This window comes from Catharus ustulatus, chromosome 5 (genome assembly GCF_009819885.2).
Source record: "Catharus ustulatus isolate bCatUst1 chromosome 5, bCatUst1.pri.v2, whole genome shotgun sequence".
NCBI classification, from domain to species: Eukaryota; Metazoa; Chordata; class Aves; order Passeriformes; family Turdidae; genus Catharus; species Catharus ustulatus.
The window spans coordinates 34,625,844-34,653,770 of NC_046225.1; the positions used below are offsets into that span (position 1 = coordinate 34,625,844).

At 44.0% G+C, this 27,927-nt stretch overlaps 1 protein-coding gene across 1 annotated transcript; it reads right to left on the bottom strand.

Annotated features, from left to right (window-relative positions):
• Positions 1-457: 457 nt before the first annotated feature.
• TMEM192 (transmembrane protein 192) lies at positions 458-27,082 on the bottom strand. Its single transcript, XM_033060206.1, has 6 exons — positions 26,936-27,082; positions 19,312-19,458; positions 10,543-10,807; positions 8,188-8,322; positions 4,427-4,529; positions 458-2,077 (listed from the first exon to the last, which is right to left on the bottom strand). The coding sequence occupies exons 1-6, from the start codon at positions 26,975-26,977 to the stop codon at positions 1,954-1,956; spliced, it is 816 nt and encodes a 271-aa protein (XP_032916097.1). The 5' UTR covers positions 26,978-27,082; the 3' UTR covers positions 458-1,953.
• Positions 27,083-27,927: the final 845 nt, after the last annotated feature.

Sequence of the window (27,927 nt, forward strand, 5' to 3'; positions counted from 1 at the left end):
TACTTAGGAAAGGTAACATTTAAAGGGCAAAAATATGCACATTTCTGCACAGAGCAAGCCATACTTGCTTTTCTTTCCAGACACCATGTTCCACAGAAAGCAACACTACTGGTTAATCCAAGGTTTACCTTGAGGAGTCAGAGAGAAGAGAAAGGTTTGAGTAATGACCTCAAAACAAAGGAAAGCTGTTCTGCTACACTATGCAGCTTCCTTCTCAATTTTGGAAAGAAACACAAGTGGCAGGGGAAGTTTGAAGCACGATGGAAAAAAACATTACTCAGAAATGGGAATAAAACTAAACTTAAAGCTTCAAAACAACAGCACAGCTATCCTTGTTTGGCTGGTTTTGGCTAATTTTAAATGCCAACACTTCTGTGAGAACTGAAGCATAACAGAAAAATCTGCACAGATTGCCTGTTGGAACTAGATTAGCTTGGAAATAACTGAATTCACACTCTTCCTTGGTTGCATTTATTGTGCATGAACTTCACAGTCACATTTTACCACTTTTCATAGAAATGATATAAATTGACATACACAATCACATCAAAACCTGAGTTCTAAAAACAAATAACTTTATTCCTTACATGTCTACTATAAAATTCTGACTGCATTTTCAAGAAATAAGAGTTAAGGAGAAGTCTAGTGTTGGATAGCAGCAAAACCTCCAATATTTATTGCTTTCCTTGGAATGAGACAACCCCCACATTTGTTGCACACTAAACTGTCTAGGTACTTCTAAAGTTGTGCCCTAACACCAACATAGGATGAATTAATTTTCCTTTCTTATATTCAACTACAAGACCACGCCTCTTGAAAGTCTCTTCCCAATTTTGATTAGTGATTACCCTATTCCCATTGAGGTATTGGCTTCTAAAATAATTCTCTGTCTACAGTGGTAGACAAAATAGTACCCAGAAAAAAATGTTTCTTTCACCAGCCTTAATTCACCATAAATTAAAACCAAGAATTCTTATTTTTTCAACTTCTAAAAGACCTTTCTGTCTTCTGCTGTTTTCCACTTCTCCAGATACACCATCTCAGCTTTTGAATCAAGATGCTGACTTTTTTGAAGGGCCAAAGTGAAGAGCAAGTACAAAATAGGCATTTTTGTCAGCAGCTTTAAAAGCATTCAACAGAAGTTAGTTACCAGATCAATGGAAAAGCTTATGCTCGAGTATTTTTGCTTTGTTAGTTCAGCTGGCAGAGTAGGAGTCTTGTTACTAACACAAACTCCTAGTAATGGGGTAGTCATCAGCCCTGAGGATCCCTCTTAAGAGTTTTAAAGCCAGAATTCTGAACAATTGCTTATCATGGCATGGTTTTTGTACCACAAACTTGTATGTGAAATTTACAGTTTTAGGGCACCCACCACTTTTCTGTAATCCTAAATTAGATGCCAAATTTCTCCACTTACCTGACAAAGGAGAAAAGGAAGCATCTAGAAAACAAGTATCTGTATTGGATTACTGAAGTACACCATCTCTATACATGGAAATAAAGGGAATCAGTGACAGAACACATCTAGTCTCAGTTTCAGTAATAGGAACTGCATATACACCCCTTGGAAAGTCAGATTTTGCTAGAGAACAAATTTGTATTCCAGAAATATAAAATACTTTGGTAGCCTGAAACTTAAAGGTTATACAGCAGTACAAAATAATAGTAACAACTGGGCAAAGTTAAACCATTAACTCAGGTCCAACTTTAACTTATGGGGAATTAAAAATCCTTGAAGCTGCAGAACTATTTTCCCCGAACTGATGATTTGAAGAGAGCCAGAGTGTCCAGTTGTAATAGATTTATGTGTATGCAGAACTTATCCTTCCAGCTTATCTTCTATTTCAAAACGTGAAAGATGATTGAAGAGTCACATCTGTACAAATCAGTCTGGATATTACATCACTTCACATTCCCCTCCAGAGCTCCAGCAGCAGCCTTTTCCAAATGCTGTTAAGTTTTGATTTGCTGAGATGTTAATGCCAACAGTCTCTTGCTGAGCAGTGCATTGTGTCGCTGAAGATACTCTATTACATCTCCTTGCTTCTCAACTATCTCTTCTAAACTGGAATTTTCCCTTGAAATAAAAAAAGTAAATATGGGTTTCAGTAAATGACAGCAGCCTTCTAATATGTGAAATGTCAGAGCTAATCAACACATACTTAAACAGTTGTTTCCTTTAGTTTCACTTTTGCTGGGATCAACTAATTTTTGAGGGAAGAGGCAATCTACAACACTTATATGTCTAACTCTATTTTGCATGAGAAGGTAGGAAGAGAAAATTTGGCTGAACTTCATGCCATGTATACACAATTGAGTTACATATTTCCTACTAGACAGCTACAAAGTGAGGATCTTACTGTTTAAGAAACCAAGACAGACAATATGCTAGAATTGTAGTAAGAACCCATGGAACCTTTCCCACACACATTAGGAAGCTTGTTTTGAGCAGGCATAATATTGTTGTTCAGCTGTGGGAGATAAGCTGTTTAAGACAGAAATCTCTTGATTAACCTGCAGTAGCATTCATTATGTGCTACTATGTACAGCGATATCTGTCACACACCATGAGAGCATCAGTACCAAAAAGTTGCACTATTTCAGATCTACAACCTCATCTAAAACTTCCCTCCCCCCTTAAAATATATCCAGCTTTCAACATCTCATTTTAACTCCAATAGTAACACTGCAACATTTAAATAAAGCTCACTTAATTGAGGGGAAAAAAGTACAGAATTTTGTCAAATCTAATTAGGAATTTTTAAGGCACAGCAAGATGAAGCACCAATGCCTGAGTGTAGTCTACTTACATTTTATTTCTTATATGTAAACCTTTCCTTACATAGTATTTCTTTTCAGCTGACTTGGGAATCTCCCCTCTTAATATACGTGTGAGCATCTTAGTGCTGAGAAAGTTGTTCCTCAGTCTTACAGCATTTTGTAGAGGAACACTTCCCATTTCATAGTTCTTAGTAAGTGATGAGAAGGATATTGAGTGGAAAAAAGCTTAGCTCCAATTAAAAACCTAGTGTAGCTAAACTGGGAAAAGTAAAGAACACAAGTTTTGTAAACAGAAAATTTGCAACCTTAACCAGCAACGTGTACTACCAACTTAAGGCTCCTGATCAGTAGCTTAGGTTGCAGAGGTTATGATATTCAAAAAACATTCTTATAGCAAGGTCAACTGAAGGGCTGACAGGATTCACTTTTCAATAGATGTTAACTCCCAAGAGAAAGAGAGTCAGAGTTGTATAGAGCTAAATTAAAATAACGGTTTTGCAATCAGTTCTCACAGGAAGTTTGCACTCTTTAATAAAAAATAAGCACAATCTTTTCCTCAGCTGGTCATTGTTGCAGACACATTCCCTGGGCATTTGAGAAATTCTCAGGGGAGAAAATGAATGAGAAAAAAATTAGGTCCACCATGCAATCACCATGGTTTTTATATCAAAATGGAGGTCAGACATGGTATCAAAATTCAAGACCACTCTAAATCCTTCCTGTATCCTGGACATCTACTTCCAAGTTCCATAAAAGCATGTGTATGCTGCATTTATGATACCAGGGGAAGTCCCAAAGTATTAGTCATGTCTCATTAGTCAAGCTTTCATGAAAGCAGCACATATAGAAGCAAGTCACAGTATATTAGAAAATCTTTAATTCAATTCTTATAAAGAAATCCATGTTACTTTCAATTACTAGTTTTTATTAAGTCATACCAGACCGATTTCAGCAATTGGAAAATGTTTGAGAAGTTGGCAGGTACACAAAAAACAAATTTCAAAAATAAGTCTCAGTGCCTGGGACAGTTTCAGTTACTGTTGGACTGTTGCTACTCTCACTGAAACCTTCCTTACTCTTCAAGTGCCTTACACACCTTAGAAGTTCCTTCCCAATCTCAAAACACATTCCAAATCCATTGCACAAATCTCATGTCTAACTGCTGGCACAGAACAGAGCTACTAAATTTTCTTTGTCCATCAACTGCCCACAATGTAGTCTCTTCCCTGAAAAAAGTGTCTGAAGCAACTAGGCTTCTGTAGGCCTACTTTAAGTAACAGTGTAAGACTACAGTTTTCCTCAAACCCCATATAAAATTAACTAAACCAGATTAAGCACAGTTATTTTTATTAAAGACTCATGTAACCAGCCATAAATGGTCAAATAATCTCTGTCCTTATGTTTGAGGATTTCTGTATAATAGTAAATTGTCATTTACTATGGAGAAACTACCAGACTGCTGCATCTCATCCGTGCATCTAAAATGGGAGGCTTATGCATAGTTCCTTCAGAGCTGTTATTCCCACCTTTGGTTTAGCTGACAGGTTTGAGATAGCATGGAAGTCTACAGGAAACAGTGCAATTCCATTCATATTACCTATATACCACGGCTGAACATGGCCAAAAATAAATACAGAATTCTTACCTGAATCCAACTTCTGAGGTAATGTGAGTAGGGTAGGCATACATCTTTTCTTCTTCAATTATATCAGGTCTTGGCTTGGCACGATTGAAGTTGCTTATTTTCACTGCAAGAAAGCTTTATAAATTAATTGGAAAGTGGAAAAGAAAAAAAAGCTTAAACACCAGAGTCCAAGTTATAAAAATCTGTAACAGATGATCCTAAGATTTTCTTAGGATGGGAGATGGAAAGACAATAAAGGAATCTGAAAAATGGGAAAGCAAAAGAATCTATTTCTACGCATTCCTGTAACTGCTTTGATTATAAGTCAGTGATTATTTAGCAAGTTGATTTATTCGCTGGTTCACTTCTATTCCCCTCAGTCCTGCTGTTTAAAAGACCTGAATGGGAAAGCTTGAACATATTGCTTAACATCTGCAAAGTTTAATCTGCTGCCCAAGAGAGGGTGAAACCTTAGTTGCCTTTTACAGAGTACTAAGATTCAGTCTGCAAGTTTAGGCAAAACTAAGCAATGTGACATAAAAAAAATTGTAAGAAGTTTTGTTCTGGTAGCTGGTTCAGATCTTCTAGCTTAAGCTCTTCAATAAATACTAGTTTAGCTAGACTAGTTGCAGTGAAGCAGCAGCTTGTTTGCCTGCTCAGACTAGGGCAGGCTTGTTACAGAAAGCCATTGTGAACCAAGCAGTCTTGGCTATTAAACCCAGAAGTCACTCCTGGGCACCTGTGAATAAAGTTTAAGGCTAAAATTAACAGAACAGGGATGGGTGGGAAAAGTTGTAGGCACCCTCTGCATTACATCAAAAAGGAAGCTGAAAATATTTAAAGCCATTCAATGTCAGATCCTGATTCAGAGAAAATATCAAAATATCCAGACTATGCATTCAGGACTCTGCAGTTAGAGCTCCTTGTGAAACAATACATCTAAATGCCACAAAAAACATTACAGTGCACTTCTGTGAGAAAAATTACAGTGAGAAATCCACACTACTGCAACAGAGAAGGAGTGTCCTTACACGTCAGTGCTATGATGGGGTTTATTACAGGCCACCCTGCTAAAACAATGCCATGACCCTCCAGAAGTTAAGAAGAGTAAGGCTCAAAGGTTAGTTATTTCTATGATGGCATTTCTCTACAAATAAAACCACAAAGGAATGGATGTGGAATTCTCAACATATGCTGTTTGTGGGAATGTAGGTCTTTTATTCGAGTGATATTAGAAGTATGTGAGAAAGTAATTAAATACATATATTTAGTAAGTCTTTTAAAGCTTTACTCCCAATTCTAGCAGTAAAAAACTTAGAATAGTAAGCTGACATTTAGAACTGTCTGTATCATACTTCATTCCATGCACTTTTACCTCACTTGATTTACATATGTCAAGTCTATTATAGGTCAATCACAGCAATTCCTTGCAGATTTCTGAATATCTGCCTCTGCATCCTACAGCTATATACACACACTGCTACATGGAGATAATTTTAAGGAAGGCAGTAGTCCTTCACATTGTCTATCATACAATTAATAAATGGCTCTAACAAGCAGAGGAAGTATCTAGAATTACAATCAGGTATTCTGATTTGTGAGAAAGAATTATTTTACAAAAAATAAGTCAGGTGTATAAACCTTCTACAGATAAGCATTTATGTCTCATTCTAATAGTTAAATGATTATTTCACTGTGAAGAAACAATACTTGAATTGGTGTGGCATTCTCTCCAAAATTAGGAATAACATGCTGATACAAAAAAGGGTGGGCCAGTAGTTTTTAGTGTAAATTTACCTTTATCTCCCCATTGTTGCTCAGATGATACTATCTTAGCAGTACCTGCTAAGTGTTTGCCTTGAAGAGGGGCATTCTAAGTCTCAGCAGAGGGCTGCCCTTAAAACTATCCCATTAAAGAAGTTTCATGCTTCCACCCAGTCACATACTCTGCTCCATGTGAGAGAAAAAACCCATCTGAATGCCATTATTACTACAGATTCTCAGGGTATTTCCAAAATTGGCCAAATACATTTGTTTTGCGCCAGTACAGCCTTAATTTGATATTAAAATGTTGAAAAACCTTAAAACCCACCACTACAGGTAAGTCAGACATGCAAGCAGTCTTTCAGTTTACCACAACAAGCATTGGGATGAAAAACAAAAAACCAGATTACACTACTCACTGGAAAAAGCAACCTAGGGTGACTGGAAGTCTTCCTCATCTTGTAGCAGGTGTAAAGTCACATAAAAATTAAACCCTAGTTTTGCACACCAAGCTTTAGAGAATGAACTTTATGTTTAATTGGGGCTGCTCAGGAGATAAGGTAGCTGTTGGTAGAACGCCTTGCCTTACTCCTTCCTAGCAATGCAACTCCCGCCCTTTGTTCCAGGATTCACTGGGCCCTTCAAGCCTCTTTGAGCTGGAAAGCAGAACACTGCAACCCACAACTTGTATACATTGGTTAATGAATTTGAAGATTACAGGAACCGGCATATTACAAGTCAGGAAACAATGCCATTTTGGTGACAAATAAGCAGAAAAATAGTTTGAGAATTCTTACAGAAATACAGGCTCAGACCTTACTGCTATGCAGGTCATCTTTCTTGCACTTATCCTTTTTGGTTAAGGTAAGTGTCGCACAATGTAGCTCTCTGAGCTCCAGCAGGCCTCAGGGCCAGAAATAGCATTTGTTTCTCTGGAATTCCTGACATTCTATTAAAGTTTTACAATTTATCTCTTATTTCCCCGAGTTTCCCAGGAAAGTAACTATGCGTATGCAAAGAAGGGATGATCTCCAACATTCCTGGAATAGTTTTCTAGGACAGCCATGATTGCATTCCCTCATCACTGCCTTTTTTCTTCCAGAGGACAGTCAATCTACTTGAGCCATGCTGGGCCTTTGAGGGGAAAGCCTGACAAACCTACAGCATTCAGGCTTCTGCACACTTGTAAGACAAAGACACAGTTTAGGGCTTGGACCTTATTTCTTGGTGCATTTTGATGCTGTTGCAGGAGAGTCAAGAATAGGTTTTATTTCCTAGATGAACAAGCTACTTGGCAGTATTTCTCAGTGTGCCATTGCATTACTATGACCACACCAAAGTTTTCTTTTAAGCATTTGTTTATCAACATTTTAGACAGTTTTGCAAAGTTACACCAAACCTAAAGCAGACAACCCGACAAACCAATAGTGATAGCACAAAGCAAAGCCTCAAAGTTTTATAAAGCACTATTGTGTTTTGATATGATCACAGCTTCCAAAATTCATGCATCTTTTAAATATTCATTAGAAGGAATCTCCCATTTTAGTGTCAAAGAGAAACTGAAGACTTTGGGGTGGGACCAGGAAAAGAGGAAGAGGCTGGATTAGGTATGCAAACCCCACATGTAAATCCAGAGGCAGTTCTGACTAAGCCAGCCAGCTCTTACTGCTTCACAGCTTGTGGTGCATGCATTTGAGAAACACTGATAAACAGACTAACCTGTTCACAACACTTTTGAAACAATTAAGCATTTATTGCCACTTCACTGGATTAACAGCTTTGAGATAACATGGAGCTTTCATTTAGCAGCCCTTGGAACCAAATCAAGCATGACAACCTTCCCAGTTTGTTTTGGATTTGCCTTAGTTCTCCTTGTACAAGCACAGAATTGTTTTGTATTTATAATGGTAGTTAAATGCCTTGGGGTACCCTGAGTGAACTACTGTGAGGACAAACAAAACAGTTGAGTAACAGCTATAATGAATGTCACACAAGAAGGCAAAGCTTCCCTCTCTCACCTGTGTAAATCACTAAGCATGTCAGGGAACTAATCATTTCCAGGCTCAGGACTCCCAGAATAAGATACAGGTACACTTTGCTGTGATCAGGAAAGGAATGCTGCACTGACAGAATCAAGAGCAGGGCTGTGTTACCTAGAAAATAAATGTTATATTTCAGAGATTACTAATTTTGTTAGCTGCTGAAAAGAAATTAATACTTTCTCATCCCCAGTATCTGCATTAGGCTGCAGCACTTCAGTAATGCTTTTCCACTTCATATCATAATTGCCACTACAGCTAATTTCCTTAAATTCCTTAATTTCTCATTTCAGCATATGCCTGTAATGGTAGACAATTATGAGTTTTCTTACAGAGTTTTCAGACTCAAAAAACAAGAGTGGAAGAAACACACTAGAAATACCTAAATTAGGTACATATGCTTAAACAGTTTCTGGCTTTGTTGATGCTATCCATCTAAGTCATTCTTTCAATTCCTAAGAGATCATATAAGTCAGCTGAAAATGAGAATTTTCCTTCAGGCAGTGAATTTTAAATACAGCAATTTCACGACTATAAGGCGCAGCCTTTTGACTATAATTTTGGTCCAAACCCAGAAGTGCGCCTTGTAGTCCGGTGAGCCTTATATAATGTACAAAGCTGCGAAATTTGCCAACCCAGAAGTGCGAGCCATGAGCCGAGCCACGATCAGGGGATTCCGTTACTAATTCGTTACTTTGTTGCATGCGGCACGGATCTTTGCTTAAAAAAAAAAAAAAGTGCGCCTTATAGTCTGGTGCGCCTTATATCATGTACAAAGTTGAGAGATTTGCCAACTCCTGGAGGTGTGCCTTTTACTCCGGTGCGCCTTACGGTTGTGAATATTTAAATGAGGCTAACAGAGCAAAAAAAACCTAAACGCCTTCCTTTCGAAGTCTACTTGCATAGGTTTCCACTTATCCAGCTATTATCTTAATACTTGAACATTACTGAAAGTTTAATTGAAATGAGTACAATTAGTCAAGGAGAAAAAATACTGAGTTACAGGCCTAAAAACCTTTTCTGACAAGGTGTGAAGTGTTCTCCTCCTTCCTGTAAAAATGTTATAACCAGTGTCTGGATAAAGAACTAAATTTGTAAAGAACATTAACACAGCGAGGGAACTGTGCAGTTCTCTTCCCTACTGTGTCAGTCAAGTGAAGGAAGTGGCATCAGCAGTCGTTACCATGGCAGGAAGCTTGCAGTAATGGAAAAACTACCTTCTGAACAACAGGTGATCAAAATTCTACAGCACACAGCTGATTGCATCTGAACATTCACAAATGCCTAGAGTTTGTCCAGTAGGGTAGAAGTGGGCTCCATCCAAGACTAAAAGCAGGGCAAAGTATTGCCAATTACACTGCGACAGGCAGAAATAATCCTTTAACATCATTAAGCCTCCTGTAGCCTGCTTTTGTCACTGCACTCCAAACACTTCTACATCTTCAGAGCTCTATCTAGTGGCAAGAGCTTGAAGTGTTGCGCATTTATCAAGCTGACTAGCTCTTTTAGGGACTGAGTGGAAGGAAAGTTAGGTTTTTATATAACAGGACCATTTCACTTATTAATTCTGGTGAAAAAAAAGATAATCCTGCCTCCCTCCTGGAGTAGGTAAGAGGCAAAAATACTGTAAAAGCCATTAGTCTGCCCTGTTCCACTGCTATTTGTGCAAAAAATCCCCTTAAATTAGATGGATTTCAGATTTGAAAGCGATTTGTAGGAAAGCTGCGCCAGTTAATTGCACCAACACTTTACAGCTAAACTTGCCAGAGATGCAACTTAAAAATATAGTGAAATCACTCCTATACACCACCTTTTGTCCACAGAAAGTAGAAAAAGGCAGCCAGATATAGAGCTGAATGTTACAGATCCTCAGTGAGATCAGAAAACTGGTTTTTTCACTGAATTCAGACAGCTGTTGAGCAACAATTAATCTGCTCCTATGTGGATTGCTGAGCTTGAAAAGAGAAGAGCAGCACACTTCCTGGAAGGACTAGCAATCTTACCATACAGCCAACCAGACAAATGAATATGCAAATCAAGATCACTAGCAGTCATAGACGTTGCTGACTGAATACTTTATAGCTGAAGACTAAATATTTTACTCAACCTCAGAGTCGTAAGCATTTTTGCACTACAAACAGCTCCTTACAACCAGCATCTGGCAGACCAGAAAGAACAGTACAGAGGTTCATCTGACTAAAGTATAATTTGTAAGCACTCAGAAGCAGGTTTGTAAAAGTTCATAACTTATAATACACAATTATATATGAACTGTTCAGTCTTTTATCGTGTCACAGCTTAAAGCTTTAGATGGAAAAAAAACCCCAAGTTCACCTGTGGCATGTATCAGCAGTGGAAGCCTTTTCAAATGCCTTGTTGATCGGTATATGGAGAAGTAACCTCCTCTTCTGACTCTGCTGTGGTGGTGGTGGACATGTCGTTCAAAAAAGACATGCAGAACCCACAGAACTACTTTTGCAATTATTATGACAGTCTGCACTTTAAGTGGGTGAGTGTAGTTTCCAGGGCACTTATCTTGATTTGGATTGGGGTAAGAACAAAACATAGCTGCTAAAAATGCTAGAACAACAAAAGCAACCTGGAAGAAAAAGGAAGAGAGAAAAATCTTTAAAGTCAACATTTAACTATACATATGAAAAAAACTTTGAAACACAAAACCAGGATTATGTAGTTAATTCATTATGCATTACTTTCTGACCTGATTTTATTAGAGCTGAGGTAACATATAAAAATTAGAAACTTGCTCCAACCACTACACGCCACTCTAGGAACATAGACATGACTGAAATTGCTTAGTAGTAAGATGGACTTCCAGGAGGGCAACCAGTCTCCAGCAGAACAGAGCTAATAATTGTCACCCTTCCCAGAATTTATACTAAATCAATTTCCCTGTTCCTCAAGTCTTCATAGTGAATTTATTTCATTTCTGAACTCTCCTCACTATGCCCTTTTACTTTAAGGAGAACTTGATTTATGCTCCTATAAAAGAAATCACATCATTTAGACTCATTTAATTCCACTTAAATGCTGCTCTGTGGGATAGGCTCTTATCTTATTGGTACAGTCTGTGTTTCCTTAAATTGACATTTCCTAAGTGAAAATCAGCACTTTCCTACAGCCACTGAAGATCATTTCCAGGCTGACATTAAAAAAAGTGAATCATCATAGTAACTGAAAGTGAATTATTAACACTGGGTAGGCATCTTTGCCAATTAGCAATCATTCTTTACTATATTTACCACAAAATTTTTCCAATTTACCTTTCTACCTATGTCAGAAAAACCAGACAGATTGTCAGTCAGATTGCATATATAGTCAGATTGTACATATACTTATCCTTTCAGACTACTGCCTACTCGTAGACTCCTCTCCAAATTTTCAGCATCAGCAGTGACCATCAGCAATCTTTTCCAACTAGAAAGCAAAGCTGTGGATGCATATTATCTGTAGTATATATATACACACAGGGTTTTCAATATTTATAGGGTTTTGTCACAGAAAATATTTTCTCTACTGTGTTCATTCAGTGAACAAGAACAATATTATACTTGTTCCTCCTGGTTCATTCTATAGAACAGGAATATTTTTAAAACAGAACTGTATAGAAAAGCAACTCCCACCAATACAGAAATAAATGGAGAGCTATTAATAGACAAAACATTAAAAAAAAAAATCAATTTGCCTTAAGTCTACAAATGACTTCTAATACACTTAGCTTAAAAAAGGTGTCAGATGTTCTGCATGTCATGACTGACAGAAACAGTACATCAGAACTGAAAATAGGGGAAAGTATCCAATTTTCACTTGCTGCCTTTGTTTCCATACTTAGTTCTATGAGTATTTAAGATCCCACCACCCCCTTTCCATCCTCTTGAACTTGTATTTCCTATTCTTGTACTTTCTCAGGCAACACTCTTCAGAGAAATTAACTTCAGAACCACTTAATTATTTTTGAGGCAAATTGCTCTTAGCTTGCTCTGATTGTGACCAGAGTTAGGTAACTGGGGTGGGAGCAAGAAAGGGGAATAATTTTCACACAATTGCTCAATACCTAAAAAAGATATTACAGATGACAGATAGGCTAGAAGGTTGAAGGAAAGAAACCCAAACTAAAATAGGAGTGTACCCCACATTATCCATAAAACCATTACTTCAAATACAAATTAGATACCATATTATTTTGAGATAGATTAAGTTGCTAGATTAAGTAGTTAAATAAGAGGAAGGTTTATAATTTTTTTAATCTTTTATTTTACCACCTCATTTTCTTACAAAGCTAAGAATACTTCAGGTATTTTATTCATCTGTTTACTGCTTAGTTTGCCATTTTACAATAGTGATACAACTAGTTCTACTCCTTCCAGGTGTTAGCAATGCAGAAAAAGGCCATATTAAACTGATGCAAGAAGAAATGACCTAGCATTGCATCTCTATTAAACTACTACAGCAGTGTACACAAGAGGAAAAAGGAAGCTGGCATTTAGAGTGGTATTTATTAAATATGTTTTGCTTGCATTGTTGTGTAGTTCAGTAATAGGCGTTTCACCCCCCCCATATTTTTACATGCAAAAAGTTATTCTTATAAAGAGTAGTAATTAAGTTCAATTTTGTGTATGTACACACACAGACTGAATAAAGGAAAGACAGGATTAATATTAAGAAATTATTTCTAGCCTGTACTCTTCACATTGCTCTCCAGTCTCCTGATGGGAAACCTTCAGAAAAGCAAGGCTTGGCAAAAGAAAAGGCACTCAAAAACTCAGTCCCAGTCCCATCACAGTTCAGCATATCCTACCCAGTTTCCAGAACTGTAAGTAACTAGACAGCTGCACCACAGCAGCTATTTTGCTACCTAACTTAATTTCTTGGCACAGGAAGGTGGAGAAGAAATACTCCAAGTTACATACAAATTGCTTTAGAGATGCAACTTTACTGAATAATACTATGATGGCTTAACTTCTCCAGGACATTTACCCCTTTGGCAGGCTGTGCATCAGAAGCTAACCTGGCCTCTCTCCACATTCCACAAGATTAATGCACATTTGCAGAAGCACAGGGGAAGGTAATCCAATAAGCTTGTTTTCCCCATCCATCTTCTCGATGAGAGACAGTGCCAGACAGTGCCACTCAAGGTAGCAATTATGATGCTGTTTTGCCAATGAAAAGGATACTTCTCCATTTTGCTCTAAGGACCAACTAACTGGTCACTGAAGCAGGTTCAGCAATAGCAATGAGACTTAACCTGTGAAAACGTTGTGTTCACAGATGCCACAGAAGTTTTCCCATTTCACCTACCTACACTTTTGTCCATTTGCAGGAGACAGGAAAAGGTGGGAGGAGAATAGGCAGCAGTTTCCTAGGATCTGGGTTGTTGTAACCCAATACCCTACTGTTTTGGGGATGGTATGTCCCTTTAGCTTTGTGACCCCTGCAGGACCGGTGGACTGGCCCCTGCGGTGGGATTGGCCAGAGGCCAAGGCTGACCCCTCCCCTTTCCTGACCCAGAGAAAAACCCTGAGCCCACGTGTGGGCTCTCTCTTTTTATCCCCATCTCTCGCTCTGACCACATGGAAGCCTAAGAATAAAGCAGAATACCAACCCTGGGAGAAAGAGCCTCTAATGTCTTACTGTTCTACATGAAACAGCATCCACGGCCAGCTCTGCAAGGTATTTGGGGGGCAGGCCCTAGGGTGCAGTTTCAGTTGGCGCCCCGAACGTGGTGCTTTTTAAATTAAAACCCACGTGAGAGGCTGTGACCCTTAGAAGGGTTAGAAAGCCGACGGGAAGCCAACTACCCTGTGGGCGAAACTTGCTTTCTAGCAGGTCTAGCTTAAGGGGACGAAACCGGTAAACTATCCAGTAATTGGGTGGTCGGTTTCAGGAACAGTTACAAAGTACAGTTCTTCAGCTCCTCGGTACTTCGCAGAGATTGGTAAGTATAAATTTTCCTCCGTAGGGAGGGGGATTTTGAGGTGCTTTCTCTGTAAAATCGAGGTGCCGGGGCTGGGCTGCACAGTGTCCTCCCTGGGGGTTTGGAGCTGTATGCAGCCGGAGACACTGGTGGGGGTAGCAAGGCCGCCTTGAAACAGTTTCTGCCGTGTGTACAGTATCACGCCAGACAGCTGATTTCAAAGAGAGGCGCCGTTTTTGCTGCAGCCAGTGATTCTCTGTGGGGGAGGTGCCAGTTAGCCGGCAACTAGCAGCCTTCTCTTACTGTGTTTTAACTGTGCTTTGTAGTGAGATATTAGAGTAAATTGCTGTGAAAAATATGGGTACACAGCAATCTACTTTGCAACAGAGCGTGGCTTCACAAATTAGAGAACTTTTAAAGATTGCAAATATGAATATTACTAACAGAAAACTAGAACGCTTTGCTAAGTGGCTGTCTGTAAAGAGATCTGATCTTAATTTGGCAGATATGAATTCGGTTTTCTTTTGGAATGAAATTGGAGATTTATTAACTTTAAAAGTCGAACATGGAGATAAAAAAGCCTTAATGTTCATCCCAATATTTTTGCAAATTAGAAAACTGTTACTTCAAACAGGAAATAACAGGCAGCCACAGCAAACTGCTTCAGAGTCAACCAGTTCTTGTATCTGTCCCTCTACGTGTGTTGTTCCCTCTTCACCTAAGAAATCTGACTCCTCTGTCTCTCTAACTCATGCTGACAGCCACGTGTCTTTTACTACTGAGGCTGAAAGCAGACACCAAAATGGCTCCAGCCACATGGCATTAAACTCTTCTTCCCATAATACTCCTTCTCCCTTGATAACACCCTCAGACCTCTCTCCAAACTCATCCTGGCCCCTGAGTATTCAGGGCAATTCTCACTCTATTCAGGTTTTGCCATCCCCTCCCCCAAGCTATCAGGCTAGCACAGAGGGGGGTGGGGGTGGGTGTGGAAAAACTGGTTCTACAGGTTTTACACAACCTCCTTCTGAGATAAGACCCTCGGCACCGCCCATCGCTCAGGACACTGTCCCGGTGGAGGCACATTATCAACAGATAACACAGCCCAGAGCAGAGGGAGGAATACAGCCCATCCCTAAAACCCTCGATCTAGAAACTCAGATACCGTCTGTGGCTCCTGTCATTTATATGGGTAAGAGAAATGGCAGGAGAACATATCAGCCACTACCATACCAAGATAAAAAGAAAATTTGTAAGATTCAAAGAGAATTTGGCAGACACAGTGAAATGTTTAAAGGATTTTTAAGAGCAACATTTAGTTCTCATGAGATGGTACCTAATGATATTAAGGATTTATTCAGATGTTTACTTTCAGCTTCTGAATTTGATTTATGAGAAAGTATTTGGAAAAGATCTTTAAGAGTGCTTTTGCAAGAACTACAACAAAGCCCAGAAAGTGCAAAAGATGAGGATGATAATGATATTACACAGGAACACCTAACAGGAGAGGGACAATTTGAAAACCCTGATAAACAAGCACGTTTATTAACTAAATTTGTTTTGGATAAGATCTCTCTAGCAGCAGAAAAAGCTTTCCATCAATTACCTACTGTTGATGTTACAGGTAGTTATGTTAATATTAAACAGTTTCCTTCAGAAAGTTTCTTGCAGTTTCTGGATCGCCTCCGTGCACAGGTGGAGAGACAAGTCTCGGACCCAAAGGTGCAGGCAGAGCTACTAAAGGAGATGGCTCAGAAAAACGCTAATGAATCATGTCGCAGGGTCATACTTAGTCTTCCCCTCGACCCACCACCTAGCTTAGCACAGATGATAGAAGCCTGCACCAGAAAAGCAGAACTGTTCAGTGCACCAGAGAGGAATCCAGGACCAGAACACTCACGATCTGCAGCAGCGATGACACCAGGACCAAGGAAGCAACCGGTACCACCACAGCAGCTGCAGCACATCACCTGCTTCCAGTGCAAGAAAACTGGACACTATGCAAGGGATTGCCCACACAGCCAGAAACAGAAGAAAACCAACAAACAAAAAAACTAGGTGTACAGCGCGTGCCCGCCATAAATACCATAACGCGCAAAGATATAAATACTGCGGGTTCCACACGGGAAAAAACCTCTCTCTTTAAAACTAAGGAGGAGGACGGGACAAATGGTGTGGAGATTAATGATAGCATTAATGTTAAATATTCAATTGGCAAGGGTTGGATGCCTTTTGGTCGTCTCAATCTTAAGACCACTAAAGGTGTTTGTTTTATGTCAACAGAGTGGACAGCAATTACAGTGGATCTGTCTAGCACTTCACTGGACCTGACGCTGTTGCATTTGGAACTGCGCTGTGAGTATTTAGTTATGGGGGACACAGCACACACACCCTTGGAGATGGAATTACTTCCATTATCCAAGAAGGAAAATGTCTCAGGTTTCGTTCTCTTAGCACGCTGCTCACAACCACCTTATTACCTGAATGAGGAGCAAATCCTCGCCCAAGCCATCCCTGTTCCAAAGGAAATCACAGCAGAAGGAAAATCACCTGAAGTCTATTGGGCAGAGGTGGTGGGTGAGGAAAAACCCTCTGTGGCATGCAATCTGACCCATGGTTCAGACCATCTCCATGTGGAGGGGGTACTGGACACAGGGGCAGATGTGACGATCATACCCGAAAAGATGTGGCCGTCACAATGGGAATTGCAACCCGTGGCAGGCAAAATCCAAGGTATAGGGAGAATCAAATTGGCAAAAATATCAAAAAGCATCGTGCAAATTGAGGGGCCGGATAGAAAAATAGCTAGTGTCCGTCCGTTTGTTACAGACTATAAGTGCCCCCTGTGGGGAAGAGATACCATGTCTCAGTGGAGAATGAAAATGGTAATTCCCAAAAGTCCTCAAGATTTTTAAAGGCGGCCACTGAGGAGCGCCCTGCCCACAAATTGATATAGTTAAATGATTCTCCAATCTGGACAGCTCAGTGGTCGATGAGTAAAGAAAAACTTAAGGCGCTGGAGGAGCTTGTAGCAGAACAATTAGCAAAAGGACACATAGAAGAAACTACAAGTCCTTGGAATTCCCCAGTATTTGTAATTAAGAAACCAGGAAAGGAAAGAAGTCAGCCTTGGCCTCTGGCCAATCCCACCGCAAGGGCCAGTCCACCGGTCCTGCAGGGGTCACAGGGCTAAAGGGACATACCATCCCCAAAACAGTAGGGTATTGGGTTACAACACTGGGTGACTGCCATTTGGCTGCATCAGTTATGGCAGTAGACAGCAAAGCCCCAAGGCTTAGCAGAAAAATACTCACTGCTCTATTACCAGTAGCAGACTTCAAGTGCCTTCCATAAGGGAATGACATAGTTCTTCTGTTAGGGGAAGAGAATAAGGCTGGATACATGGTTTCCACTGGGAATTTTGGTAGTCTGCTCAGCAGAACAGCAGAGGTCTTTCTTAAGTCTCCTTGACAGCCAGAGGAGCATTTCTTGATAGTACTACGAGGCCCACCCACTCCTAAAACTAGATGGCTAAAGCACATTGAACAACTTTATGCAGCTGCCCAAAGAGAGACCTTAGAGGCTGGTATGTGCTTTTAAAGTCCTGGCAGAGGGCATGTTTTCAAGAGCACTGGCCACCATATTTTTTGTTTGAGATCAAATGAAGCTGTAAAATAGCTCTTGTCACTGGTACTATAGAATCATAGAATCTAGGTTGGAAAAGACCCTTAAGATGACCAAGTCTACCCTTTACTTAACACTACCATGCCCACCACTAACCCATGTCTCTAAAAGACATGAAAGTGCCATTTCAGACACATCTGAGGCTTGGAGCACTTCAGCCTTCCTTCTTCATATCTGGTTGCCACATACTCACAAGCAACAACAAGCCTACTCAGCTTATCAAGGAAAAACTCATTACTAGGCAGGACTCTCTCTGCTTCTGTCTACCAGCCCACATAAATGCCTAGATACTGTTCAGTATTTGTGTTTTTTGCTCTTAACCTCCAGAAGTGAGTAGGAAGTAACATTTGGATTACAGTAATTTCACGATTATAAGCCGCATGTCTGGGTGTCCGCAACATTTCGTTTTTTGTCCATAAACAAGCAGCACCGGATTATTAGCCGCACTTTCATTCACAGCGAGGACCCGTGTGCAACTTTCATGAAGTTGCCAAGTAGTAACAGAATTGCAGGATCGCGGGGCTTACTGTCTTGGCTTGGGGCCACGCGGGCTCTGCCCGCTTGGGGCTGCCGACTGGGCCGAGTGAGCCAGCTTGGCACTGCGCTCAGTGGGGCCGGCCGCTGCTGCCAGGCTCACTCACCCCTGCCTGCACTGCTGGCATCAGGCGGGCTGGCCCTGGCCCGGCACTGCTGGTCTCGCTGCTGCTCTGTGTTCACTTCCCCCGGCCCGGGGCCTGGTGCTGCCAGCCCCGCCCCCGCTGGGCGGGCTGGCCCTGGCCCGGCACTACTGGTCCCGCCACCACTGCATTCGCTCCACCTGGGCCGGCACTGCCTGCCTGGCCCCCGCCGTGTTCGCTCCCCCCGGCCCAGCGCTGCCCCACCAGGGCCAGGTGGGCTCGGCTTGGGGCTACTGCCGGCTCACATTTCCGGTTGGCAAATTTCAGAATTTTTTATCACATATTAGCCGCTCCGGATTACAAGCCACACTTCGGGTTCAGACCAAAACTTTAGTCAAAATGGTGCAGCTTATAATCGTGAAATTACTGTAATTTCTCTCTCTATCCACTACCATGCAACAGCCCCATAGCACATCCAGCTTTACTAGTTTAGTTACTTTCTCTCTCTGAAATCAGCAAACACGGCATCAAAATTATCTCAGCCCTCTATAACTAGTACAGCACTTCTATGGCAATAATATTTTTAAGGTACATATCCAACAGCATAGAAGAGCTACTATTTAAAAAGCTCTTCCTCCTAACGAGATACGTTACAACGCCAACAACTAGAATGAGAAGGCAGCAATTACCTGATAGCATATACACTATCAAAATTTATTGGCAAAGGGGACCTCACCGGTTTGGAAGAGTAGCCAGTGTATGCAATTCACTGTCGGATCATCAAAATTCTGTCACATGAACAGTGGATTCTGAAGGATTCAGAAGAGAGATAACAAGTTTTCTTAGGGAAATCATGCTTCTGAAACTTACATGTATTAGCAACAGGAAATTGGCAAGGAGAACTGCTGGGATAGCATGAAATCTTGGCCTCAGCTGGGAATGCAATGTATGAGAAGAAATGAGTGGTGCATCCAGTAGGGGATCATCTTCCAAACTCTGTGTTATTTCCAAGGAACCCTGGAACAGAAGGAAAAGGCAAACAATAGCAGCAGGTAAGCTCTTAAAGTAAAGTACAAAGGTTTAGGAATTTTCTGTTAGCAAATCAAGTTTCGATGGGGGATGTCCTGGAGTGATTTTATGATACTCGTATCCCCAGCCATCTGTTCTGTTTGTGTTGGATATTGAGTTCTGCAGCTTTAAGACTGGTTCCAGGAGTGAAGGGGGAGAGAAGAGGTGCAGTGTGTTATCAGAGACTGCACTTGCTCCCCCGCATCTTTCACACAGAAAAGACACTGTGCTGTCTTCAGTGGACAACAGAAGAGAGCTCTCCTTTGTTCTTGGTTAGTTTCTGGCTAGCTGAGGCAAAGAAGCTCCCTGGACTGTGTTTTGTTTCCTTTTTCTTGGAATTGTTTAAACCTGCTCTGGACTGAAAACCCAGAAGAGCACCAGAGCTCACACCTGTGGCACACCAGGCCTGGCCTGGGTCGCAGCATTTCCCAGCACCAGGGGGACTGAGAACAGACTGAGTGAGCCAAGCTGCAACCTACAGAAGGGACTCTTCTGAATTTGTCATCTCTTCAGAAGGGCAAGAATTTGTTGTTTAGTATTGTTCATTTTTGTGCTGGGTAGTGCTTTGCCTGTTAAATAAACAGTGCTTTTCCACTTCTCTCTGAAGAAATATTTTCCCAAACCAGTTGAGGGAGGGACTGCTTGAATCTGTTTCCTAAAGGGACCCCATTCAGAAGCTTCCTCCCAAATTTGCCCTAAACTAGGACAGGAAAAACCCCACTAGGTTAATATCTTGAGAAAGCTCTTAAACTTAGGTAAACTCTCATCACATCTTTATGTCAGAACTCAGCCCCTGAGGAATCCAACACTCCTCTACTTCCTAGTATCACACTGAGCCTTCAGGAACTTCAGTCTTTGCAATGTATTACAAGTACCTGAGCTTCAACCCTGAGAGATGTCAGAAGCATCTGCGTATTTACAGGGAAAAGTGACAAAGTCTCTCTCATATGCTTTATACAGGCACTGCAAAACTCTTTGTTGTTCTTACTTTTGTCCAACTACCGTTGGAGCCAACAACAAAGATGCAATATAACAGTAACAGTTCTGAGTATTCAGCCTCTGATACTACTGACATGTCAAAACAGCTGCAGCAGTAACTAGAGCTGAACTCAGGCAGGAAAGAAGCAGCAGTTCACAGAGAGAAGAAGATGCTACCAAGTGCTGAGCAAGACATTCTCTGCCTACACTAGGAGAAAGCAGCCTGCCCTTATGCTGGAGCCAAGAATTAGGTCTTTGACTTCACATTCAGCTCAAATGTAGTGTCTTTTACTAAGCAGGAGGTAAAACTCCTGAAGATGGAGGGAAAAGCCTTGGACAAAGAACTTGCCCCACAGCTATGCATCCCTGCTCCTTTCAGGCCAGGACTAGGTTATTCAATACATAGGTGGAACATACACAGGCACTGTGATGGCCAAAACTCTAAGTTTTCTCTTTTAGCATCCTGTTATGCCCTTTGCCTCAGAAGATAAAGCAACTCAAGATTTCCCCTCAAGTTTTGACTGCTCTTCTCCTTCATGATACCAATCACAGCCCAGAACAAGAAGACAAGGGTAGACCCCATCCCACTCCAGACTTCTGACTATTTAGATGTGCCATGGTTCACCAGGCTATTTACTGTTTTATAAAATGAGGACTTCTCTTTGCCATGAGAGAAGTCAGCATAAGACCCAAGACAAATGAGGCACACCATTCTAGACACTAGCACGGAAAGAGAGGGATCAGACCTAGGTTTATACTTCACGCCAATGAGAACAATGTAGATTGTCTCCCCAGTGTTATTTCACCTGCAGATAACTGTCCACAGTGAAGGAAGCAGCCATCAAGGGTTATTTCAGTCAATGACCAGTTTTATTTTAGAACCGTGCACACTACACTTGCCCTATCACAGAAGGTCTGTGAAGAGACCACCTCAGCTATTTGGTATTTTTTAATTAGCCCAGTGTTGCCTTCGCTGGGGGGAAATGAAGGCAAGTGGCGACCTGGTTAGAGCGGGCCACGGCGAACACACACACATACACTTTTACAGTCCCAGTCGCCAGACAAATCACTCGCTACACTGATGCAGTCGACGGTGAAATGCATTTATTGCTCGGCAAACACGGGCTTAAGTACAGTAAATTCACGAATACAAGCCGCACTGATTATAAGCCGCATCTCTGGGTGTTGGCAAACATTTCGGTTTTTGTCCATAGATAAGCCGCACACGAATATAAGCCGCTTTGTCGTTCGCAGCGAGGACCTGCGTGCAATTAGTAACAGAGCCACGGCAGGGCGGGGTTTACTGGCTGAGCTAAGGCTGTGCAGGCTCGGCCCACTAGGGGCTGCTGACGGGGCCAGGTGGGCCAGCCCGGTGCTGCCGCTCGGGGCCGGCCGCCGCTGCCCCTGGGCTCGGTCACCCCGGGTCGGCGCTGCCCCGTGGTGGCAGGCAGGGACGGAGCTTCCCCCGCTCCTACGGCAGCGGCGGCGGGCGGGGACGGAGCTTTCCCGCGCCCGTGGCGCCGGTGGCGGGCAGGGACGGAGTTTCCCCGCTCCTGCCGCGGCGGTGGCGGGCGGGGACAAAGCACCCCGTCGGCTCCCCGAGCCGCGGCAATGACGGCGCGCGCTTCCCCCCCCTCCCCGGGCCACGGCAATGGCGGCGCGGGCTTCCCCCTCCCTCCCCGGGCCGCGGCAATGGCGGCGCGGGCTTCCCCCCACCTCCCCGGGCCGTGGTAGGGGCAGCCCGGGTCCCCCCTCTCCTCCCCGGGCTGCGGCAATGGCGGCGCCGGGCCCCCCCCGTCTCTCCCCTGGGCTGTGGCAGAGGAGGAAAGAGAGCTCTCCCGCCTCTCTCCCCGCCCCCCGTGCTGCCTGCAGGGAGCCAGGCTCCACCCGCAGTGCAACAGAGTAGCGATTTGTAACAATCGCAAAATGCCGACTTTGCAGCTGCTCGGCTCAGCACTCTGGCTGGCACTTCTGAGGTTGTATTAGCCGCTCCTGATTATTAGCCGCATTTCCGGTTTAGGAGCAAAATCTTAGTCAAATTGGTGCGGCTTGTATTCGTGAAATTACTGTAACTTCAATACAGCTGTGATTGGCTAACGCCATGGAGAGGGCGGGGCCTAACTCCTCGTGCATAACGATGTCTTCTGAACGAACTTTCTAGCTCACCACATTTCCCCCCTCTCCATGACCGATTAAGCCTTCGCAGCTGTGCTAAACTGATGTTAGTAACAACTCGTGAAACATATTAGTAACAACACGCGAACTATTTTAAACGTCTAAATGCAATCGCAACTTGGTTATAACTTATCCAGGCTAACAATGAAAAGGGAACCGAACATTAACACGGGTACAACAACTGCAACTAGTCCCACTAGGGTGAACACATGGGTGGTAAACAGGGCTGTTGGGTAAACAGGGAAATTGAACTGATTTCGTTGCCGGAGCGTTTGGCTGTGACGCTGGAACTTGTCTTCGAGTTCTTTGCTTCGCCGATGAAGCGGGTTTGGCAACGACAGAACACCGAAGCACGAAGATGGAACACGAGGCTGATGAGATGGATCACGGCAGCGAAGCTGTCAGAAGAAACTCAAGAGATTTCGTTAGTTTCATTGGTTTTGTTAGACAGCACGGGCTTTATGGGTTTTAATGGGCACCACTTGATGACATCATCATTTTTTAACTGCCGCGTACTCTCTGCCCGTTACAACTAGCTTCCATCGTCTCTTTAGCGCAGGAAGCTTCTGCTGTCTCCAGAGCAGTCACTGCTTCAGAGGTTAGCTCCAGTTCACTTGCTGTGGTGTCATCACTCACATTCTTTCTAGTCTCTGGCACTGTCTTAGCAGTGCATCCTCCACAGTAACACTCAGTTCAGCTGCTTTCTGAATTTCTTTCTCTTCCTCTTCTCTTGCCTGCTCAATGCACTCTGTCAAGCAGCAGATATCCATGATGGTGATCTCTCCTCAATGCTGCTCACCACCCTTTCTTCTTCCACAATGGTAACAGCAACTGCATGTACCAGCCCTTCAGATCCTTACTCCATCCTCAGGGTCTCCTCTAACTTTTCCGCTCTCTCTTCCTCTGAGGTTTGTTCTCTCATTGCTTCAGCATCTTTCACTCGTTGGGCTTCCATCTTTTCCTGTTCTGCTGCTTCATACTCCGATAAAGGAACAACAGCTGGAATATCAGAATGTTCTTCAGCTGTTTCTGCCATGTCTTCTCTTGCTTGTTACCTGCAGCTGAGCCCACGCACCAGGGCACTGGCAGAGGAATTCTCGCATGTGTGGGCACGCTCCTGCCTGGACTGCTGGATGGGGACCCGGTGCCCCTCCAGGAGGAGCGCCCGCAGTCCTGGCACAAGAAGAAGCTGATGGAGGGACTGGTGCGTGGATGGGAGCTAGATGTTCTTCTTCTGTGACTGGCTGGTTCGATGCCCAGATGCCTTGGGGCAAATCTCCTGTCTGTCTCCCTGCTTCTTTTCCCTGTGTTTTTTGGTTTTTTTTTTTTTTTTTTTTTTTTGACTTTTAAAAATAACATTGCCCACTTTATTTTGAACTTCCACGCTATTGGGGCGAATGATGAAGAAATTAATTCTTTTCTTTACGTTTCAGTAGTGCTACAGGTTTGGCTTCACCGCAAAGGGTGGGAAGCAGCAGCAGCTCGTGTTTACGGAGCTGCGGCACCAACCTGGGCCAGGGCTGTGGGGTGTGAGGCACCCCCCGTTCCTCCCGACGGGCTGGGAGCGGGGGGCTCTCCCTCCGCCACCTTCCCATCCTCTTCAGAGATGCCCTCCGCCGCCTGGAACAGCTCCTCGGCGAGGGCGGCAATGCGGGACGGCGCCTCTTCCCTCAGCAGCTCCCGCAGCAGCGCTTCCACAGCCTCCACCCGCGGCCCCACCATGGCCCCTCATGTTCGTCACTGCCCGTGTGTGAGGTGCGAGAAAGCTCTTGGCCCCGCCCCTCGCCCTCAGGCTCGGCGCCATCTTGTGACGCGTAGAGCAGTGGTTTTTAAAGATGCCCTGAGGCTCACATATTTTCTTGCAGTCTGGCGACCGATTAGTAGCTGGATTGGGGGTTGAGATAAGGGACTGGGGCCGCGAGCGGTTGTCAGTTTTCGACCCCGCACGATCACCAGATGCAGACTGAGTGGCGGCCACCTCCACTTTCGGTGTGATTTTTAAACAGTCTCGGGCCACTCTCCAAGTTTCCCGTTTCAACAATGCTCCCTCCAGAGTCCTCACAACTCCTCCCCAGCTCTCCAAACGTTTACCAGAGCTGGAGACAATCACGTTGTTAGCGCAGGCGTTAGTACACTCCCTCCAGCACCCTGAATGCAGAGTGTCTGTGGTACGGTCTATCGCCCTCAATTTTAACAACTGCATGATTACGTAATCAAAATCCCTTAATTTGCATTGGATGCCACATTGCCTATGCAATTGGGGAACTACCTTGCCAAGCGCATCCATTTCTTGGCGGTACGTGAGCGTCCTCACCGTCGGGGTCAAATCCAGCTGCCTCGACCGCCCACCTCTTCCAGCGCGAGTCCCGTCACCCGGACCGCCCTCAGCCGCGTGTATCGGGGGCTATTCCCTCACCTGAACACCTGGGGGCGATCCCGGGTTTCGGCACCACTATGTTGCCTTCGTTGGGGGGAAACGAAGGCAAGTGGCGACCTGGTTAGAGCGGGCCACGGCGAACACACACACATACACTTTTATAATCCCAGTCGCCGGACAAATCACTCCCTACACTGATGCAGTCGACGGTGAAATGCATTTATTGCTCGGCAAACACGGGCTTAAGTAACTTCGATACAGCTGTGATTGGCTAACGCCATGGAGAGGGCGGGGCCTAACTCCTCGTGCATAACGATGTCTTCTGAACGAACTTTCTAGCTCACCACAGCCCAGTCTTTGACTGTAAATAACCCTTACTGAAATACATGCCTGGTAAGATTACCTTTTACTGCACACCTAAATGTTTACAAATGACACTCCTACTATGTCACTGATACAAAACTCAGAACCTTGAGAGTAAAGATGCCCTCTCTCGCTTGATTGCCCATTTTCAAGGGGCAGGTGTAATTTTAAGCTCTGAAAGCAAAGACCAACACTCCAGCAGCCAAGGCATCTCACCTTACTCTTTAGATTACACATCAGTAAAAAATTCGTTACTATGAGGGTGAAGAGACACAGGAACAGGTTGCCCAGTGAAACTACAGATGCCCTACTCCTGGAAGTGCTCAAGGCCAGGTTGGCTGCAGTTTTGAGCAAGTTAGTCCAGTGAAAAATGTTCCAGCCCATGGCAGGAGGGGGTTTGAGACAGATCTTTAAAAAACTTTCAACCCAAACCACTACATGATCACAGAATCAATAACAGGTTAACAGCTCACACCTCCCACAAACACAGCAATTCTCCTTAGGAAAATATCCTTTGTCTCATGGGAACAAATGATACATCATTTCTGCAAGACCATGAGAGATCAGGGCACTCCTTCGCAGACAAAGCTTTAACAGAGCTTTTGACCATGTTACTTTCTCACAAGACTGGCTACAGTCGGTCTTTGCATCCTAAAATACAGCTAGTATTAGGAAGCGCTAGAGTACATCATCTCTTCAGATAGATTTTATTACAGACAACATGGAGAAGACGGAGACTAAAGCATGGGGATATAGTGATCCCATGCAGTCAATCTGACACAAGGAAAATCCAGTAAGTGTACTAACTGGAGCAAACACTGGTTTAATTTCACAGAGATGAGCCATAACTACAGCTGTCAAAAGCCAAAAAAGCCTTAAATCCAGACTTGTTTGGGCACTGCTGCTCAGCACAGGTTAAAGCTTTAGCGTCTTGGCTCCCTGATCCACTTCCAGCATGTGACCACTTCTACAGCAGCCCAGCACCAGGAGAAGGAACGCAAGCACGACAAGCCATAGCCAGCAAGCCTCGCCCACGCAGGCTTCCAGCTGGGGCGGGGAAAAAACATTCAAACAAACACAAAAACGCCGTAGTCATGCCAGCGAACAGCACATAATCCAGAGAGGCACAGACAAGACCTGCCTGTGGAAAAATAATCAAAAAAACCTGAAGGAGCCGCACGAGCAGCCTCGATTAGAGGCTAATAATATCGATTAAAAACAAGCCCAGGCCCAAATGCCTCGGGGATATTTCAAGCCCGGCTGGGAAAGGGCAGCGCGGGGAGCGAGGGGCCGCGGCGGCCTCCTCACCCGGAGAGGGCCATTGGGGAGGCGCTGGGGCCGGCGGGTCCCCCCGGAAGAAGCAGGTAAAGCCTCGAGCGCCCGGGACAGAAAACAGCCGGGAAGAGGCGGAAGGAAGAGACGGAGCGAAACACAAGGCGGTCGCCCGGCGGCGCCCGCCCTCAGCGGCAGCCCGGCCGCTCACCCGGGCGGGGTTCCCGCAGCCGCGGCCCCGCTCCCGCCCGCCGCGCTCACATTGTTCAGGTCCCGCCGCTGCCTCCCCGCCGTCAGCGCCATCGCCACCGTCCGCCGCACTCACTGCCCCAGCAGCGTTTAATAGGTGCCCCTGGCGCGGCCGTGCCGCGACAGGCTGGCCACGGGCAGCGCCGCCGCCCCGGCCCACTCCGGCCCACCCCGCCCCGCCAGCAGCGCTGCCGGCCGCCATTGGGCTCGCGCCGCGCCAGCGCCGCCCCGGGGCGCGGCCCTGCCGTCGGAGGGGCCTCGGCCTGGGCCGGAGCCGAGCCTGGAACTGGGACAGGGACTGGGACTGAGCTCCCGTCCCGCCTGGTCCGTGCCCCCAGCCCACCCTGGGGGGCCGCGCTGTCCCGGGGCCATGCTTGGTGCAGTTCTCTCGGCTGCCCGCCACTGAATTCAAAACGGAGACCACTTAGAGCAGGCTTCGGGCTGGTGGCTCGGGAGGCAGCGCTGGGAGGGGAAAGTACCCCAGCAGCAGATGGTTCGCCAAAGTGTGGGATAAAGGCAGCCTAGTGTTGGTGTCAGCTTATAGTGCAGAGTATTCTCTCACCTCCAATTGGTCTTGCAGGGACTTCTTTAGGAAAGGATGCAGTCTATGCAGCTGTTACTGTTTCCAGTGGATCTGGTTGCTCCTTCAGATCACAAAAAGTTTTAGCATTCATGAGGCACTTCATACATTTCCTAAGATATTTCTGGCCCTGTTGTATATTTTGGGAAGAAACATGTTTTCTTTAAAACACGTGCTTGGTGATTTCATTTTCTAACCCTTTGTGTTCACATTGAGACAGACTGTGGCCACTCAAAGTGTCCAGACTACTTCCTTACTGATCTCTCTCTTATTGACATTGGTATCCTTGTGTATTCTGGAAAGTCTTCAAACACTTAGTTGTGCTTAGTTATTATTTGGTAACTTTTGTTAGCCTCTCTGACATTTTTCAGCTATAACGTCTGTGAAATGAGAAGGATCAGAATGACACACTGTTGAAGCATGT

Bases quoted from the DNA above. Each gene is read 5' to 3' on its own strand.
- TMEM192 (XM_033060206.1), bottom strand. From the start codon at position 26,977: ATGGCGCTGACGGCGGGGAGGCAGCGGCGGGACCTGAACAAT. The intron at 4,530-8,187 runs GTGAGAGAGGGA...GCTTTCTTGCAG, and splicing joins ATGCTTAGTGATTTACACAG to TGAAAATAAGCAACTTCAAT. The intron at 2,078-4,426 runs GTAAGAATTCTG...TTTTATTTCAAG, and splicing joins ACCTCAGAAGTTGGATTCAG to GGAAAATTCCAGTTTAGAAG.